The 19851-nt window shown below is 38.7% G+C and overlaps 1 protein-coding gene across 2 annotated transcripts; it reads left to right on the forward strand.

Annotated features, from left to right (window-relative positions):
• The first annotated feature begins 7429 nt into the window (after window positions 1-7429).
• On the forward strand, window positions 7430-17759 carry RBM7 (RNA binding motif protein 7). Of its 2 annotated transcripts, XM_043992589.1 has the most exons (5): window positions 7430-7636; window positions 8957-9119; window positions 10305-10407; window positions 14736-14835; window positions 16252-17759. In XM_043992589.1, exons 1-5 carry the CDS (start codon window positions 7541-7543, stop codon window positions 16618-16620), a joined length of 831 nt encoding a protein of 276 aa, XP_043848524.1. In that variant the 5' UTR covers window positions 7430-7540; the 3' UTR covers window positions 16621-17759. The 2 variants fall into 2 exon arrangements, with proteins under 2 accessions (XP_043848524.1, XP_043848525.1); XM_043992590.1 differs by lacking the exons at window positions 8957-9119; window positions 10305-10407 and having other exon boundaries at window positions 7501-7636.
• Window positions 17760-19851: the final 2092 nt, after the last annotated feature.

Raw genomic sequence — 19851 nt, forward strand, 5'->3', positions numbered from 1 at the left:
TCTTTTACTTGTTGAAAGCAGATCGACTCAGTAGACTAACTTTTGCCCTTTAACTGATATTTGTATGTGTGTGCAAGCATAGAGGAAAACTAAGGATGCTGAGGTTTGTTTCCAAATCCTCAAACCAGTATTTTTTCTCAAAGAACCCAACATGCATCTGGCAAAGCAATAAACCAAGCGGTGAATTGTGAACTTGGGCTACTAGGCTTGGCAGCCAGTTCAGATACAGTATTCTGCTCTGTTTACTCTGTCAGGAAGCCAGTTGCATTTTATTAAATTCTGAAATTAGAATGTATGCACTCTGAGAGATACCAAGCGGCTTCATGTCTTGGCCCCTACATGTGATTAAGGAAATGAACTCCATGGTTCCAAAATCAGAGGGATCATTGTGGCAGCTATTCACAACTGGGCTCAATGGGCCAGACCTGTGGTTTATTAAAATGGATGGCTTCAGGACAGAATCTGTGTCCACATCAGAGAACTGCCTTATTGCTTTGAGCTGAGACTGAGAAAGGAGCCAGATTAAGCTAGTTGAACTGCTACCAAACATATCAAGGGCAGCAGTGCAAATACAAACCAACTCCCAGAGGTCCACCATTTAAGACATCTAACAAAGCTGAAGTATAGAAAAGAGAGCTAATTGAATAATATACAAAATAAAGGTCCACTCACAGTTTTATCCTAGCAATGTTGGGTTATTTTCAAAATTACCAGTATGCTCTGATTTTGTAAATCATCTAATGTGTCCATGTAGAAAGCATAACTTTTCCTAGAGATGTGAAAACACACAGTTTACTTTGCCAGTACTCAAATATATTGTGAATAATAATTTATGAGGGAAATGCTACTCAAGGCTGGGTATAATCAGATAACTCAGGTAAAAATCCTCATATCAATTTTCTCAGATAACAGAGAAATAGGATTTGTAGGTACTAAAGCTAACTCAAATTGGCTGTATGTTTCCCAAATTCATCACCTAATTATGAGGTCCTCAACTTTGTACCAGTAAGACCTGTTAGCTGACTGAAGGACTAAAGAAACAACATTATCTTTTGAATCCCACTTCATGGATGGCAGTGTAAAAATAAAGTACGCTTAATGAAACAAAGGCCTTAAAATAATGTGTTATGTTGGTATAACTGAGCAATGATAGGAAAACACAGAGCCATTGAAATGTTACTTGTGGGTTTAGAAAGTATCAAAACTATTTCCTATTTTTTCCTATGCATATCTTCTGTCCAAGAGATTTGAAAATAACAGGGTAAGGTGACCACAATAGAAAAGTTTTAGAGGGTGACTCATATAAGAAACCATGTTACTTTAAAGTCCAGTCTGTCCTAAAAGAGCATGAAAGGAGCCAACACATATGTGGAAACATACAAATTAATCTTTTAAGGTTAAAGGTCATTCCTCAAATTAGAGTGTACTATTAGCCCAAGTCTATGAACTCCTCAGTTCTCCCTTTACATGTAACTGTTCATATATGGGTAACCCTCCTACATACTTAATTTGTAGAGCACTTTATAGGGGACATTATATAGCACTTAAAAGTTTACAAAGCACTTTATATAAGGAGGCTAGAAGTGATGTTGGATGGGTTTAACTGATCAGATTGATTGTGAGGCATCCCAAAGAATTACAAGACTCAGTGCTTCAGTTTCCCAAGTTTTATTGTAAAATTGTGAATGAACACAGGGAGATCACTATGGAGGTGTCTCTCGAATAGAAAAAGAAAAGATAGTTATATTTATAGTATAGATAAACTGATTATTGGTCTCATTATGATAATCTTTACTTTAGGGAGTTACAAGGGAGGGCTTATCCTAATTTGGAGTTCCTGGGGTCCTAAGCCAACCCCTGAGGAGGGTACCCTTTTCCATGAAGGTGTGTTTTGGGGGTTTATACATCATAAGTTGAATCTGGGGACAAACTTGGCCTTTTCTGCCAAGGTCAGAATGTCCCTATGTGTTTCATTCCCAGGGCTAGTTTCTGGGTATCAACATTTATCAATTAGAATTTCTATAGCCTGACTCTATGCTTTTGTTGTAGTTAAGGTCTCTATGACCTACCTCTTTATGTTTTTGTTTTGAGTGGTGATTAATGTGGGTAACAAGAACCTAGGCCCTGACTTGTATAATGAAGGCCCAAGTCTTAAGTTATCCATTATTCACTTTCAGAGCTGGGGTCTGAATCCCTCTTAGAGCTCAGATATAAATCAGAGCCTGGGCCTTAAGTTTGTCTGTTAACCCTTTTTTTTTTTCTTCTTTTTTTTGCCTCCTACATCAGAAGAGGTTAAGTGATTTGCCCAGGGTCACACAAACTTAGGGTTTGAGATATGTGGAGCCTAAAATTCTGTGATGTCTAAAAATCTAATGTGTGGTCGCCGTAATTAGAAGCTTTAGCACCAGTCTTTGGGCATTAAGCATTTATTAAAGTATATTAGGGGTTAATAAAGAGAATCCGTGGAGAAAGAAAAGAAACCTGGCTCCCTGCACCTGAAGCTGCTCCTGTCACCACCTCTCATGGAAAAGAAAAAAAGACCCTTTTACCCAGATGAGGCCCCTACATACACAGCTCCAAGCTAATTGGCTGATAGTATTGATAGACAAGACTTACAGGCAGTAACTTCCAGATGCCAGACAGCTTCTGGACGCTTAGTCACGTTTTCTTTTCAGGGGAGTATAACCCTGGTTCTCACAATGTCCCTCTCAGCAGGGTGGTAGCTCTCCAATTCTCACAGATAGGATTTTAACTCCTCTTCCTCACTCACTTCATGAGTATTTTAACCACTCTTTCCTACTTAAAAAATTGGGATAATAATTATGCTACCTCTCTCATAGGGCTGTAAGTTGTGAGAATCAAACGAGATTACATACGACACTTTGTCAACATAAACAGCAGTTGGGGTGGGGGTGGGGGAACCACTACATATAAGTTAGAGAGCATTGAATGAAGGTGAAAAGTGAAGGATGTCCTGATTTCCTCTAGGATCCTTCTGCCTCTACCTTCTCTGGCAGCCAATTCCATTGTTTGGTGTTTAAAAGTTCTTCAAAATCTAATTTTAGTTTGCTGTTCTGGCCGCAGTGAACATTACTTCCCTTCACAAAGCCTTATTTTCCAGTTAAATTGGCCTAGTTACTTTGACTATGAACTCAGCATTCTGTGCCCCACTGCTAAGCCTTTGAACAGGCTGGTTCTCAAGTGTGGAATATACTCTCCATTTCTGCCTCTTCAAATCCCTGGGCTCAGCCCAAGTTCTATCTCCTACCAGAAGACTCAGTTGGTCTTTCTCCTTCCTCAAATTATCGTCAATATCCTTAGTACTTTTCTATTCAAATGTAAATTATCATTTTTTTTTGTATGTTTAGGCTGTAGGAAACTTTGTGTAAGAGGATATCTATGGCATGATGATATTTAATTCAACTGTAGATTATGAGTTTCTCTGTGATCAAACCAAAGTAACACCAGAAAGATACTGAATGGCTTACTAAAGTCAGTTGTACGTTTATAAAGCATTTAACGTGTACCAGGCACTATGCTAAGTGTTGGGAACAAAAAGAAAAGCAAAAAAAAAAATCTTACCTTTAATGAAGGTTACAAGTAAATATGTAGGCATATATAGCAGCTGAATGTATGCTGAAAGGAAAGTAAGCTGGGGGTGGGGGGTGGGGGTAGGGGTGTGAGGCAGACCAGAGATGTCTCCTGTAGGGAGATTTTGAGTGAGATTAGTTATTTTGAAGATGTGAATCCCATAGGGGATGGGGAAGGATAGTTGTTGTGTCTTTTCAGCATTTGATTCTTCACAATCCCTTCTGGGGTTTTCTTGGTTTGCCCTTTCCTTCTCTAGCTCATTTTTTTTTTTTTTTGGTGAGGCAATTGGGGTTAAGTGACTTGCCCAGGGTCACACAGCTAGTTGTGTCAAGTGTCTGAGGTTGGATTTGAACTCAGGTCCTCCTGACTCCAGGGCCGGTGCTCTATCCATTGCACCACCTAGCTGCCCCTCTCCAGCTCATTTTACAGATGAGGACAGGGTTAAGTGAATTGCCCAGGGTCTCACAGCTATTAAAGTATCTGAGACTTCATTTGAACTCAAGAATAGTCTTCTTGCCTCCAGGCCCAGCACTCTATCCACTGAGTCACCCAGCTGCCAGGAGGCCAGGGTTCTTTCTAAACCCCATTATTCAGACAATCCTGCCAAGACTGCAGCTAATGCCTGGGGCTACAACTAGGAAAGTCTGAGGCTAGGTTTCTAACAACCTGTTTGTTGCCTCTTTGATTAGGTGACTTTGTGAGTTTGAAAATCAGTTGCAAACATACAAGATAGGGAAGACCTAGAATAACAGTAGTAGAGATGAAAAAAAAACCACTTTTGGAATGAGTAAATATGTGTCAAAATTATGATATGGCTATTAAAAAGCTAATATAGGGGCAGTTAGATGGCGCAGTAGATACAGCACCAGCCCTGGAGTCAGGAGGACCTGAATTCAAATCCAACCTCAGACGCTTGATACTTACTGTGACCCTAGGCAAGTCACTTAACCCCAATTGCCTCACCAAAAAAAAAAAAAAAAGCTAATATAACCTTAGCTTAAAAGAGAATAATAAAAGCAGAGCATCCAGATGAGGAGGGGTAATATTCCTATTGTAGTCTGTACTAGTTAAGTTATATCTGGAACATTTTGTTGTTCAGGGATCCTCATTTTTAGAGATGTCAACAAACCGGAATATCTTTAGAAGATTCATCAAAAAGTATCATGTGAGGAAAGGTTGGATGAATTGGGGATATTTTAGCCTTGAAAAGAGGAAATCTAGTGTATGTGGAGAGAATAACTATCTTCAGTTATCAGAAAGGTATTCATTTTAAAGAGGAATGAAACTTATTGTCTATCCTTCAGAGGACAAAACCAGGATTAATGGTTTAAGTAACAGAAATAACATGGACATAGATTCAGTTCAATATGAAGAATTTCCAAACAAATAAAACTGTCTTAATAATTGATTAGGCTCATTAGTGAGACAGTGGGTTCTCTCTTATTGGAAGTTTAAGCAAAGGATGGATGGTCACCATCAGTATATGGATTAGAGGAGGTCTGTATACAATTTTACATATCCTGCATTGGGACGAAGGTTGAGCTAGATTATCTTTAAGGTCCCTTCTAGTACTATACTGTGATCCTAAAAAATTTGTTTTCCTCCAAGTTTGATGCAAATGTTGAATAGAACATGCCAATCGATAGCAATATCTGAAGACCTCCTTCCATGCTGACATCAATAACAACCTGTTTTAAAAATTTTTTTTAAAAAAGTTTTAAAAAAGCTACAAAATCACCTAATTGTATAATAATTGAGTGCACATTTCTTCCATCTTGTCTACAAGAAAATAACCTAAAAATAGATTACAAAGAGATTTTGTCTACATGCTTTACTGAAACTAAGATACACTATGATCATGGCACTCTCATTAGAAGTAATTTTGCACTATTTTCAGTACTGGTTCATTGTTATTTTGTTTTTCAAATAATACCTCAAATAATGATTTGTCTCATGGAATTCTGAATGTTTTGTATTACATCTATGGAGAGATGAATTCAACTTAAGACCTACAATCCCACTTGGCTACAGGCACTCCTGATAGCCAAAAGATAATCTTTTGAAAACTAAACTGTCTGGATGAAAGGCAGGAAGTAGTGTTATTTACATGTGTCCTGTTATGCTTATGTGGAGAGCAAATGCCCTTGCTGAGGAAAAAAATGAAATGTTTTGGCACTTTTTCAATCTTGGTTCCTTTTTGCTCTGCCATTTGTTTTCTGAATTTAAACAACCAGGAAGTTGAGTCTTGGCTGCAGGTGGAGGGAGAAAAAAAAAAGCAACAACTGGATTCTATCATGGTGTTGCCAAAATCTTTTCATCTAATTCTTCTTCCCCACTTTGCTTTTCTTCTTCACTCCTCTTGGTTTTTATCCCATTCTTTCTCTTCCCATTCCCTTCTTTACACTCTTAGTATGATACATATCTTAAAGCTAGAAGGGATTTTAGGAGTCATTAATCTAAATCAATCATGTCAATTTACAGATGATGAAACTAAGATACTGAAAATGTAAGTGACTTGCCCAAGACAAAAAATGGCAGGATTAAGAACCCAGGCACATTGCTCCCTTCAATTCACCACTTCTTCAACATGCAAAACATACTTGCCATGAATTTTCCACATACTTCAAGGATCTATGACTTTGTTGAAGTGGGTACACCCTTAACCAACTCTCCCACACTTAGTTGCTGAGACAAAACAATTTGCAACCAAATTAGTAAGGCCTTCTGGAGGTCCACAGACTAGGGGGATTTGCATGCTTTCCTGCTTGGTAGGACCTTTGAAAGACTGCTTTCCCTAAATCTCCTTATCAAAATGAAGCCTAGAAGCTTAACTTTGATCAGTATCTAGTTTGATTAAACACTAAATGTTTAACAAAAGTTCGTTGACTGACTGATCCAATGAACCAAACTGCTACTTTGCTATATGTAAGGAAATTAACAAACTTTAGAGTGCCATAAAAAGCTCAGCTATTGCTATTACCGGGCAGGTGCCACCCGTGGGTGTTCTAAAATCTAATTTTAGGAATTTTGAGGACTCAAACATTTGTTTCTTTTGCAGCAAGCAAAACATCCTCCTAAAAACAAAGCAGTCATTGCACCAAGAAAGCTTTTTGAGGAGGCCTTGTTCACACCCCAGTCACTGGGCTCCACGAGGGACAGACATCAAGTTCAGGGGACTCCACGCGCCGCCAGCGCCAGCGCGGGCGGCGGCTTCGGCTTCACACTTCCGGCGGCCGGGTCATCGTCGGCAGATTCACACTTGGGCCAAGGAGGTGGGTAAGGTGCGAACCTGAGGAGCTTAGCGGGAACCTTTCCCACCGCTCCCCTCCCTCTATAAACGAAGGGAAAGGCTCGGCTGCCCTCAGTCACGGGGCTAACCTCGCAGCCGACTGTGCGTCCGCCCCGGGAGGCTCGCAGCGGGCCGACCTTGGGGAAATTCCTCTTGGACCTGGGCCTGGGCTTGGGCCTGGGCCTGATTCGGGAGACGTTATCCCCAGACACCATCCCCAAAGGCCGCGGGGATTGTCCCGGGGTTCGGTGGAACGGGTTGTTGGCCGTACGTCCTTCGCCTCGGTCGCTGTGCGGTTTTAACTGCAAGATCAGGGCCATCTTCTGATTACGGTGTTCCCCGGGAAGGGGCCTGGCCGCGCTGCGTCGCCTTCTCGGCCGCCCGCCGGTTCTCAGCTCCAGGCAGCTTCGCTAGGCCTCTGTAACCGACCACGTTGCCATGGTTAAAAGTGACGGTTCCTCGAGAATCTCTCGAAAGGGAAAGGTTCGGGTAGGGAGCATGCGCACTCGCATCCTGACCTACGTCGATGTGAGTCGCAGACAGGGGGCGTGGTCTTTGTCGGCGCGGGAGGGGGAAAGCCGAAAGAATAGTTTTCCGGGCGTGCGCAGTCCACCCGGCGACAGCGATTCTATCCCAGCAGTGGGGCCTGCGGCTGCGGAAATGGGTGCCGCTACTGCTGAAGCGGATCGGACTCTCTTTGTGGGAAACCTCGACATTAAGGTGACGGAGGAGCTGCTCTTCGAGCTTTTCCACCAGGTAAGAGGCTGGGATCAGCTCCTTTCACCCCCATATTCGCTTTTCCCCGCCCCTCGCTCCGCAAGGCCTCAGCCAAACGGTCTTGACTGGCGCCGCCTTCGCGCGTGCGTACTAGAGGCCTTTTGACCCGGGGGTCGGGATGTCTTGGCCTGGAGCCAGAAAGAAGTCTTGTGCTTGATTTCTGGGGCGTGGGAGCAGCTTCCTAAGGAGTGAAGTTCTTGGGAATTGTGCTGGGGGCCGGGCGATGGCTAGGGCAGGCCGAGAGCCGCTGTTCTAAGGCGCTAGAGGGACCACGAACTTTGATCCCGGTGGAAAAGATCCACCCCCGTCGGTCATCACCCCCCTGGCTTTGTTGGTCGTTGATCACCTGTTACCACGATTTGACTTTTTAAAAGTTTCCTCGGTCAGTAGCTGCTTCACTTCTCACTTGGTTTGCTTGCGCCTCTGAAGAGGCGTGTGGTGTGGGAAGTGAGCACCGGACATGAAGTCCTGAGAGGCCTAGGTTTGGATTTTAACTCAGGTGCTTATTAAGCCGTGTAATTTGTGGGCAGTTGTCCCAACCTTAGTTTCCTCATCCGTAAAATAGGGGTAATAAAATGAGTTGTTGTGAGGAAGGAGTTTTGTAATATTTTAAGGTGGCACAGAGATGCAGGTTTTATTACACCGAGCCAAAATCCATTTCCAGTAATGGGAAATTACAACCTATGCTCTTTTTCGGCTCTGATACCTATTAATAGTGTTTGGACTATTAGGGAGAAGTCTAGAAAGTTTATTTTGAAATCACATCACTTATTGCCTCCTCTGGAAACCTATTATGTCTTGCATTCCACTTAAAGAAGGGATATTAGAAATATCTAGTCCAACACCTTCATTTTTACAGATGAGGAAACAGGCCCAGAGAGCTTGTGACTTAAGAGGTTAAGTCACACAGGTAGTAAAGTAAGCAGCAGAGCTGGGATTCGAATCCAGGTCCTCTAACTACGAATGCAGTATTTTTTCCACTGTACTTCTTTGTGAGGTACTGATATTTAAACCCCTTAGAGGCAAACTGTACATTCCACTAGTAACACAATGGCATTGATGCTCCTCTATAAGCTTGTCCAAATGAGTTAGGTTTCTTTGTAGTAATAATCATGGGTTCTCACCTGAATTGAAATGCATGTGCTGTATATTTTTTAAGCCCTGCTAGAACTGGTTACTTGCATTTTCTTCCATTTAAAAAATTTACTTTATTTTTGTTCTTTACAAACAGAACATTTTTCAGAAATTGCTTCATTTAACTTTAACTTTATTTTATTTTATTTTATTTTTTATTTGCAGGCAGGTCCTGTAATAAAAGTTAAAATTCCAAAGGATAAAGATGGTAAACCAAAGCAGTTTGCATTTGTGAATTTCAAACATGAAGAATCTGTTCCTTATGGAATGAATCTACTTAATGGAATAAAACTTTTTGGAAGGCCCATCAAAATTCAGTTCAGATCAGGTATCTGTTAAATTTTAAAGAATACATTTTTAGGCAGAATAAAAAATAAATTATCTCAAATTTAAAGTAATGAAGTTTAGAATTCCTAAGTAATGAGGGACAGTGACAACACAGATGATCAATAATATCTCTAATCCTTTTCTTTAAGAGTATTCTTAAAAAGTAGAATTTCCCTTCAGCCAAGAATACAAATGAACAAAGACTTGGCAGAAAGACTTAGTAGTCAACCCTTGACTGATAATTCTAATAACCCACCCTTATGGATATTCCTTCCAGACTTTAGTTTTGTCTTTAGTGGCCATCCTGTGATGATGAGCTTCTGCACATCTAGTTTAGATTATATAGGCATGTAGAACTCCTCTACTCCAGACATGATAGCTCCCTGCCTATTTTTGAACCTTTTCCATTTTATAGCTCTCATTGAGATGATTTCTGCATAGAGTTAGAACTGAAAGGAACATCAGGGAGCATCTAGTCTCTCATTTTTTTGGATGAGGAAACTGACTCATTTCTGTTCATTTCTAATCCATAATGCGGCATTAGAATAGTGCTTCAATGAAGACAATGGTGATGTCTAAATTGATATGTGTACTCTTTTCCTTTTATTCTTAGTTGATAAGAAGCTTTAAATGTGTTCTCTTGGAACTGCTTTTTCATATTATAAATTTTTCTTTGTAATTTGCTCATTTAGGCCACCCAAATTTCATGTTGGTATTTTGCATACTACTTTTTCTACCAGCTGGTGTAGGAAAACACGAGTACCTCTTTTATTAAGAAATCTGGATTTTTATTTAATTTCTCTTAAGTTCAAGTGGTTGCATGTCTTTTATTTGTAAGGAAAGAATCATCTTAAGGAAATTACTCTTTCTGGGCTTTGTTTCTTTCCACAATTTGATTTAACAAATTATAATTGCTGGAGCTAGTAAGGGAAAACTTTCAGCTAATTGCTTTTATGTCTGCTTTAGCCATTGGAATATTGCAGTTTGATTGCATCTTTACCCACTGGGTATTAGTGTTGTGTATAACATTTTGTTTTGTTAACCTATTTCTTACTCTGTTGAAACAGAGTAGAATGTTGAAATGCAAATTATTTCTAGTGTCTGAGATATTAAGGTTATGCCAAACTTAACTTTTTAAAGTTGGATGACCTTGAAAAAAAACAAATTTCAAATATGTTTTCTTCAGGAAGTAGTCATGCTTCTCAGGAGGTTAGTTCATCATATTCCCAGCATAATCTTGGGAATGCAAGTCCATCTAGCATACCACAGTCCACTTCAGCTTCTAGCAGGTAAGAACTACCAGTTCCGGTTAATAAAATTGGTTTTTTGTTTTTTGTTTTGCCCCTCTCCAGAACTTTCTTTAGTGTCCATCACATGATTAATATTAGATTGTAATAATGATAGTAACTAGGTCTTATTCATCTTATGGTATCTTCCTCACTACCTAGCATAGTTTCTTACACATAGAAGGTGCTCATGTAAATGTCTGTTGAATAAATGATAAATTGGTTTAACTTAGGGAATATTGGGCATATTAGAATATTGTTCTTAGAATCCATACTGTGAGACTAGACTGCCTTATAATTAGGTCAGTTTCTATTTAAGGAATTAAATATCCTTGGATGGCATCTATTATATGAATCAACTATTTAATGCCAAATTAAGTTTTATATTAAATTGTGTTATACTGAAATAAAGTTTGAAGATCTAGTAACAGCTTGTATTTATAAAGTTTATCATTAGGTTTGTAAAACACTGTACTATCACATTGCAACAATCATCAGTCAGCCAGCATTTATTATGTACCTACTATGTGCTAGGTGCTGGGGATATGAAAAAAAGGGAAGGTCTCTGAGAAGCTTATATAAATGTATGAGGTAACTTTGGGAGAGAAGGCTGTAGGAGTTAGGGGTACAACAGGAAAGGCTTCATGTAGAAAGGTGAGATTTAAGCTGAATCTGGATGAAAGTTCCAAGAGGTGCAAATAAGGAGAGAATGAATGGAGGCAGCCCAGGAATTGACATTCCCAGAGAAGAGAGAGTTATGTGGGAGGAAAAGCAAAGAGAGGTTGGTTTGGCTCCTGCATGAAGCAAAGGAAAGTACACTAAGGATATATAGGTTGGAGCCAGGTTATGATGACTGCCAAACAAAGGAGTTTACATTTTATTTTAGACGCTATAGGAAACCACTGTAATTTTTCATAGAGGTGTGAGTGACATGCTTAAAATTGCACTTGAGGAAAATCACTGTGACAGGTGCAGAGGATGAATGGAAGAGGGAGAGATTTGAGGTAGGGAGACCAAATTGGCTATTGCAGTGGTCCTTGCAAGAAGAAGTGATAAAGTGAGTCTGAGTTACAGTGGTGGCCTTGTGAATAGAGAAAAGGGTTGGGGATAGAATTGATAAGATTTTGGCAGCTAATTGTAAATTGTGAAGCTGGGTTAATTCCATAATAAAGCCAAATTAGGATTTATTTTTTAAGTTACAAAGTTTTTCAAGTAACTCAAATTATATTCCGTACATCAAGTAACTTTAAAAAGTTAAAAAAATACCTAAAAAGCTCAGGACTAGAATAATGTTTTTCCCTAATAGAAATAGGAAAGTTTGGAAGAGGGGTTGGTTTGGGGGAAAGAAGATGATTCATGATGAGTTTGAGGTGCCAATAGATATCCAGTTGGCAATATCCAAAAGATATTTGGTGATGTGAGATTGAAGCCCAATAGGGATCCTAAGCCTTGATCTATATAGATCTGGGAGTCATCTGCATAGAGATAATCCTGTGGGACCTCATGAGGACACCAGATGAAAGAGTGAAGAGAAAGAAAAGGGTCCAGGACAGAACTTTAGAGGTGTGAGATGGAAAAAGATCCAGCAAAGGAGGTGGGGAAAAGCGGTTAGACAGGAGAAAAACCAAGAGAGAACAGTGTCACAGAAACCCAAAGAAGAGAGAACATCCAAAAGAGAAATGGGTCAGTAGTGTTAAATGCTGCACAGAGGTGAAGGAAAAGGACTGAGAAAAGGCCTTTAGAGTTTGCAATTGAGAAATCATTGGTTCGCTGGCCTATGCTTATTTGTTTTGTTTGACTGTTTATTTAAAAAGGTTTTTTTTTTTCCTTTTTTGGTTTTTATGGGGGGAGCTTAAGGAGGAGAAGCATTTCTAATGATGAAGACTGTTGAAAGTTTTTTAAAAGTGCATAGAAAATATCAGGACTATTTTGAAAATAATATATGGAATGATAGACTTTTTAAAAAAGAGGTGGTACAAAATGGAGTTTTTTAATACAATCTTTTCTGTTCTGTTTATGGGAAATGCTTTTTTTGTGTTTAAATTCAGAGTAAAAAAAGAATTGGTTAGGGTAAGGTCTAGGGATTTTAGGAGTGCAAGGCCTATGCCCTCCATCCTCAATAATAGCGATGATTAATAGATAGCACTTATATAGCACTGTAAGTTTACAAATATTTCATTTTTATCCTCATGACAACCCTGGGAAGTAGGTGCTATTATTATCCTCATTTTATAGATGAGGAAACTAAAGCAGACAGAACTTAAGTGACTTGCCCAGTGTTATATAGGTATTAAGTGAGGCGGGATCTGAACCAATGGGCTTCCTAACTCCAGGTGCATTGCTTTATGCATTGTACTACCTAGCTGCATACTAGAACATAAGGCAGGGTCCTCTGGGGAAGGGTTTGAGGGAAGGAGAGGAAACTAGATTTAGAGCTGGAAGGGACCTGAGAGGGCATCTAGTGCAAACCACGCTACCTCCCCTCTTATTTTATAGATGGGGACAGTTAAGTCACAGGGTCACAGCTAGTGTCTGAAGAGGCCTTTAGCTTCCTGATCCAAGTCCAATGCCATCTCTGTTAGTCCATGCTGAAGAGACAGAATAGTCTCTAAACAAGCATGATCAAAATTCAATTAGTGAGGATTAAAAATTTTGCTTTGCTGCAGTGAGGGCCCAGTTGAAATTGGGTGACATAAATTTGTAGCGGATCCTGTAAACTGGGTTGCTTAACTTCCTTAAACTCCCCTTTGTAGCTCCTGAGTTAGGAGGGTAGGAGGCGGGTGTTAGGAGTAATTCAGGGTTGGAGTTGGCTAGGCATGAGTGAAAATGAGCAGGGGCAGGAGATTCAAAAGTTGAATTGGTTAACTGTGGGAGTTCCAAAGTGAAGTCATCAGAAGTGTGATGGCCTAAGAAAGTGTTGAAGTGCATAAGGATTAGAGAGCCTAGTGAAGACACAGAATAAGTTCCAAAGGGGTAATAGACATAGGGAGAGGTAAGAAGATAGGAAGTTGTGATCAGAAAGGAATTTCAGAGTTTTTTAGTATCGAAGTGAAATGTCTGATGCTGTGAACAAGATGTGACTTGAGGTGGAAGGGAGGAGTTAAAGAGATTGAGGGACTAGATGGTTAGGGTGTTTGAATGAACATTAACATGTATGTCAAATTCCTTTAGTTAAAAAGCAAGATTTCGCAGAGGAAAATTTGTGAGCCAGGTACTAAACTTGAAAGGAGGGAGAATGACCTCTAGGGTTCTGTAGAGAACAACCACCATGACCTGAATGGGATGATGGATTTGGGTAAGGTGAAGTTCAGAGGAAGAGAGGTTGCTGAATGATGATGGCAAATGGATAGTCTCAAAGTGATAGCAGGAGCCAAGTTATATTCAGACTCCCAAGAGAACTATGTCTAGAGGTAATATGAGAGAAGATATAGCCATTGCTAGAGAAGGTGAATAGGATTGTAGTGTCTGTCTTCTGTAGGAAGCCAGGTCTCTGAATTCCAGAAAAACCTGACAGGAAGAGGTTTAGAATGGAGAGAGGTTTTTTAATTCTGCATCTGGAATTCTAGAGGGCACAGTGAAAGGAGTGAACTGAACTGCACTGGGTCATGGGTGAGAGGATTGGGAAGTTTGTGAATTAGATAATGGGAGGTGGGGATTGGGGGGGTAGTGATGGTTTACTTTTGGGCAGTGGGCAATTGGGAAAGTAACAGATGGTAGAAGTTAGCTATAGGGTTTCATACTGAACAGAGGAGCAGTGAGTGGGAACAGTTCCATGCTGGAGATGGCAGGTGAGTATAACATTCATGGTCTCCACTCTACATTGGGGTCTTGGTACTTCAGAGGCCCCATGTGTCCCACTTGTAAGTATGTACTAGTTTAGTTATTTTCCCTGATTTTTATTGGGCTGTCCAGAAGGATATTTTAGAAAATTGATTGATATGTTTGGTGACATTAGCTGTTTAAATTGTTAACCCACCCTACCTCTTGAATTGATTATAATTTATATATTTAGGTTATGCATTAAGCATTTAGCAAGAGGGACAACTAGTGGACAGCCCCAATACAGTTGTAAACACACCTTCAAGAAATCTGGAAGGCTGGAAGCATGGTGGCTGAACACCCCTTTTTCCCTTTTACGAGAATATGAGTTGCACAAAATGAAAAGGCATGGATAGGTTGTAATCTGTGTCATTGGTGGGAGATCACATGGAGAGCACAGATTATCCAATATAGGAAATTTGGGAATAATGGGATTAGGGCTTTAAGAATCAAAGTCCTGAGTATATTATAGCTCCTATATATATATAATGGTGAATTCTTTTTTTGAGTAGATATGAAAGGAATATGGATAACTTGACATCTGGATATAATTCTGCACAAATGATACAGAGGTCTTTCTCATCTCCAGATAATCTTCAAAGACAGGTTGTGGTAAGATGTTTTATAATCTGAATTTTGTTAATCAACAAACTGTAGTTTAAATGTTCACAAAATTTTGTATCATGAATTACTATATTCATGGTTTTCCCAAGTTAGAATTAAGCTAGAGAGTTCCTAAGGCTTTTTTTTTGTTAGATTTCATAAATCTCATTTGACATTTAGTCAGATCAATATACACACACATATATAAACGTGTGTGTGTATACATATATATATATAATATACACATACATTAGGGTTTAAGAGCAGAACTGCATTTATTTTCCTTTTATTTACATAATTAACTATAACTCATAGCAACTAAGGCATTTGTGCCATTTCTTAAATTTCCGTTTTTCTTGATAGTATTACCATTTTCTGTCACCTAGATTTGAAAGCTTAGGTTTCTCTTTTTTTCTGTCATGCATCTTGGCTTCCATATCTAACTATTTATCACATTCTGCCAATTTCTTTCTTCAAAATGTTCTTGGGGCAGCTAGATGGCGCAGTGTATAGAGCACCGGCCCTGGATTCAGGAGTGCCTGAGTTCAAATCCGGCCTCAGACACTTAACACTTACTAGCTGTGTGACCCTGAGCAAGTCACTTAACCCCAATTGCCTCACTAAAAAAAACAAAAACAAAAACAAAAAAAATGTTCTTGTATCCATTCCTTCCTTTACATTCCCACCCTCTGGTTTGGGCTTTTATTTTCTTTTACCTTCTATAATGTAGTAGTATCATAACTGATGACAAAGTCAAGCCATCTTGCATATTATTGACATCTTTAAAGCACAGTTTATAATGTTTTACTTTTTTTAAAATTATAAACATTTTTATTTAAAGTTTTTGAGTTCCAAATTTTATTCCTCTTTTCCTTCCCTCCTCCCTCCCTGAGGTGGCAAGCAATCAGATATAAGTTATACATGTGCAATTTTGTAAGACATTACCATAATGCCTTTACTTGTAGTCTATAGTCCAAGCTCCTTGTCTTGGCAATCAGTCTTCTTTACAGTCTGGCCCCAATCTGAAATATGTACACAAATATGATACTCAATGCCCCTTTCTTCCTTGATTTCCTCAGAAGTAATCTTTTTGCTTTGTACATTTTTTTACACTTAGTCTATTCAATTTTTTGTATTGTATATATATTTGTATACCTGTCTTAACTCTCCTTTGAGAGTTTATAAGCTCCTTTTGAGATAGATTCTGTCTTAGTCACCTTTTAATTTTGTCAATGCCATGTACATAATTGGCACTCAAACATTTAGCAAGTGGATTATTTTGATTAGGACCATAACCTAAAATCTGTTTTGGTAGATATTTTGTACTGCCTTTGTTATTCCACTATGATGAGGGATTTATCATATCTTTTAGTATAATTTAAAAAAATTTAATCTTTTCTCTTTTTAAAAAAATTTTGTCCTCAGATGAACAACGTTCTATGGCAGCAGCAGGGATCATTCAGTGGGAAGTTTGTACCTCAGCATTTGGATCAGCCTAGTTTTACACCCTCAGGGCAGCAGCATGGTCATTCATTTAACCTCTCTTCAAGTTCCCAGTGGTGTCAGGACACACCAATGTCACAGAGAAAAAGCAGGCAGAACTCCCATCCCTACCAGTCAGATAGGCTGTATAGCCGTGAGCAGCGTTATGGGGATCATGGATCTGACCATCATTATAGAGGGAACAGAGATGATTCCTACTACGAAGATAGGATGCATGATGGTTGGAGCCATGACTATGATGGGAGAAGAGAAAACAGTAGGGATGGAAAATGGCGCCCATCTCGGCACTAATGTATTAAGATGAACTATAAAAAATATATGGGTCAGAGGTAGACCCTTTTGGCTTTGTTGATGTGGAAATGACTTCTTTGAAAAACTGTAGAAAACAGCTCTGAAAGTTGTTGCATTTCCTTTTTAAAATTTTTTAACTTACCTGCAGTATAATACAGAGAGAGAAAAAAAATAGTGGTTCCAGTTTTATTATATTAACAGCCTTTCACCTCAGGGTTTTATAAAGAGGAAAGGTTTTTTTGCCGAAGAAAGTGCCACAACTCATCATTGTAGTATGTTTAGGAAAAGGGGTGGATTGTAAAGTTTGGTTGTATTATAAAGAAAATATTTTAATTATTTGTAACTTTTTGTAGTGTAACATAATTGTTTTGGTAGTAAATCCTATTTTGGTGTGTGTCTGTGGTAGAATATACATCAAAGTTGATAGTCCAAAATGGCTATCTGTATTTTGTTATTCAACTGGAAAATATTACTTTTCAATGATCCATTTTACTGAAAACAGTATTGAACAAATATCCTTGTAAAATTTGGGATAAATCATATTGGTTTAACTTTTGATAGAACTTAAATGAGTTCTGTAAAGTTTCTTTGAGTTTACCTGCATTGAATTACACAGTATATTCATACATTATACATCAGTAGATATATTCTAATTCAATTAAGAATTTTCATGAATCATGTTTGATATGGCTAAAAAATTACTCAGGAAGTATTAAATCTCTCCAAGGATATTTTGTTTTTTGTTTTTTTAACATTTAAAAGACTCTAATGATACTCATGTGTACCCCTTTTATTTCCCACAGAAAGTTTTATCAGTGCGTAAGACAAAATGGTTACACATTTTACTGAAATATACTTTTGGGAGCAAGGAAGGGTTTCCCAGCTCTGCCTTCACTGCCTGAGTTACTTCACTGCTTTTTCATTTTTAACATTTTTAAGTGCCCAATGGATATATAGAGGTTTTGTTTTTGTTTTTTATGGGAACTGTACTTAGCTTGTCTTATGTGATAAGCACGTGAGAGAACTTAGTCTTAAAATTCATTGGATTTTAAGATCTTGTTTAATGAACAGGTTTTAGGTGTCAGAAGTATATTGTGTTTCCATTTACATATAAAAAAATAAAATTATTTGTAAAATCACATTCCTTCAGATGTTTTGACCATTTTTGTTTATACAAGATCTAAGCCATTTCTTTCATGTATTGCTTTTATAAGACCTTTGCCAGGGAAGAGTTTTGCCGCTGAATTCAAGAAGTTGCATATGAAAGATTAGGCCTGCCCCGTTATTTCACTTTCAAACAGTAGTTAGGGGGCAGTTAGATGGTGCAGTGCATAGAGCACCGGCCCTGGAGTCAGGAGTACCTGAGTTCAAATCCGGCCTCAGACACTTTCACTTAACCCCAATTGCCTCACTAAAAAAACCCAACAACAACAAAAAAAACCCAGTAGTTAGGTGAAAGTTAAAGTTAATAATTTTAACTTGGTGTCTATTAGATGTACCCTGAAATAAGTGTCATAAACTGGGGGCAGCTAGGTGGCACAGTGGATAAAGCACTGGCCCTGGATTCAGGAGTACCTGAGTTCAAATCCAGCCTCGGACACTTGACACTTACTAGCTGTGTGACCCTGGGCAAGTCACTTAACCCTCATTGCCCCAATTAAGTGAAATAAACTTTTTAAAAACAGCTGTTTAATAATTTCAGCACTATACTAATTAAACATCATTTCTGTTCTGTAGGCCTTTGTATAAGGAAGGGATTTTACTTTTCCAAATTTTCATATCATATTTACTTTGTAAAACTTAATCAGTTACCTGTATTATGGAAAAATTTGGACGTGTGTACACATACGTGTATATACACATGGGCAATATATACATATATAATATGTATAAGCATATATAAAATATATTAAAAACTAGGCATTATCTCCATTTTACAGATGATAGGCTCAGAACTTAAGTGACTTGCTAATGGTACAGCTGGTAATTTTTGGTGTCTGGATTTGAGCCCAGATCTCCCGACCCCTGTTGCTTTTTCCACTGTGCCAGCTGATGGCTCTGATAGGTGAGCTTTTGACTTTTCTGTCCTGGAGCTAGTCCCCACTCCACTTCCTGGCCATCATCTTCATCACCTGCCCACTTCCCAGTGCAGTGTTGATTTTAACCCCTGGGTCTTCCCAATGTGATAGGTGAGTTTTCACCTTTATCTTGCTAGGAACTAGGCCTCCATGCCACTTCTCAGCAACCCATTCCACTCCTCTCCACTCCCTATGTCTCTCCTACTTTCTAGCTTCCCTTGATGTGTTTTCTTCCTCCATTAAATGTAATCTCTTTGAGGTCAAAGACTGCTTTTGTTTGTATTTCTATCCCAAGCATATCAAACAGTGCCTGGTACTTAGTGCTTAATAAATATTTTATGCCTTTAATTATGTAGTCCATGCCTTTAATTATACAGTCTATGAAAATATTTTTTTTGACTGCCACATCATGTCTCATTTAGTAGTGCACTAAAATCTAAAGGTCTCACAAAAGCTAGTGCTTAGCCATCATCCTGCACCATCTTGTACCATTCTGCATTTGGGTAGTTGATTTTTTTTTTTAGCCCAAGTGTAAGAGCTTACCTTTAACTCAATAAAATTTTATGTTAGATTCAGAATATTGTTTTAACTGTTGAAATATTTTTGGATCATAATCTTGCAAATACAGTAAGTATGCTATCTATGCCAAGTCATTGATAAAACTAGACAGCACAGGACTGAGGGTGTCTTTCCCTCTTCCCATTCCCCAAATCTCCAGTTACCCTAGTACAATCCTTCATTATCACCCTACTAAAGTATTGTAGTAGAATGGTGGTTTTTAAACTTTGGTTTTAGGACCGCTTATATATTCTTAAAAGTTATTGAGGATCACCCAAAGAGTTTTTGTTTCTGTGGGTCATATCTATCCATATTTACTGTATTAGAAATTAAAGTGGTTAAGTATTATTTTGAAAATAGTTTTGGTCCCTAGAAATGTGCAGGCATTGAGGGGGAGGCACCCCTCCCTTTAGGAACTGCTATGATAGAACAAGAAAGGAATCAGAGCTAACCAGAGAACAGATTCAGGAAGCCAGAAGCTGTCTACACTTTAGGATTTTCTCCTTTGCCTCTAGATTTTTTTAATACATTGAATCCTTCCATAGTTAAAAAGTGTTTTTGAGCTTTATCTTCTCTAATTGGAGTAACACCAAAA

Source organism: Dromiciops gliroides, chromosome 3 (assembly GCF_019393635.1).
Source record: "Dromiciops gliroides isolate mDroGli1 chromosome 3, mDroGli1.pri, whole genome shotgun sequence".
NCBI lineage: Eukaryota > Metazoa > Chordata > Mammalia > Microbiotheria > Microbiotheriidae > Dromiciops > Dromiciops gliroides.

Coding starts and splice junctions, on each gene's coding strand:
- RBM7 (XM_043992589.1), top strand. CDS start 7,541: ATGGGTGCCGCTACTGCTGAAGCGGATCGGACTCTCTTTGTGGGAAAC. Junction 9,120..10,304: donor CAAAATTCAGTTCAGATCAG/GTATCTGTTAAA, acceptor TGTTTTCTTCAG/GAAGTAGTCATGCTTCTCAG. Junction 10,408..14,735: donor TCCACTTCAGCTTCTAGCAG/GTAAGAACTACC, acceptor TTTTTTGAGTAG/ATATGAAAGGAATATGGATA.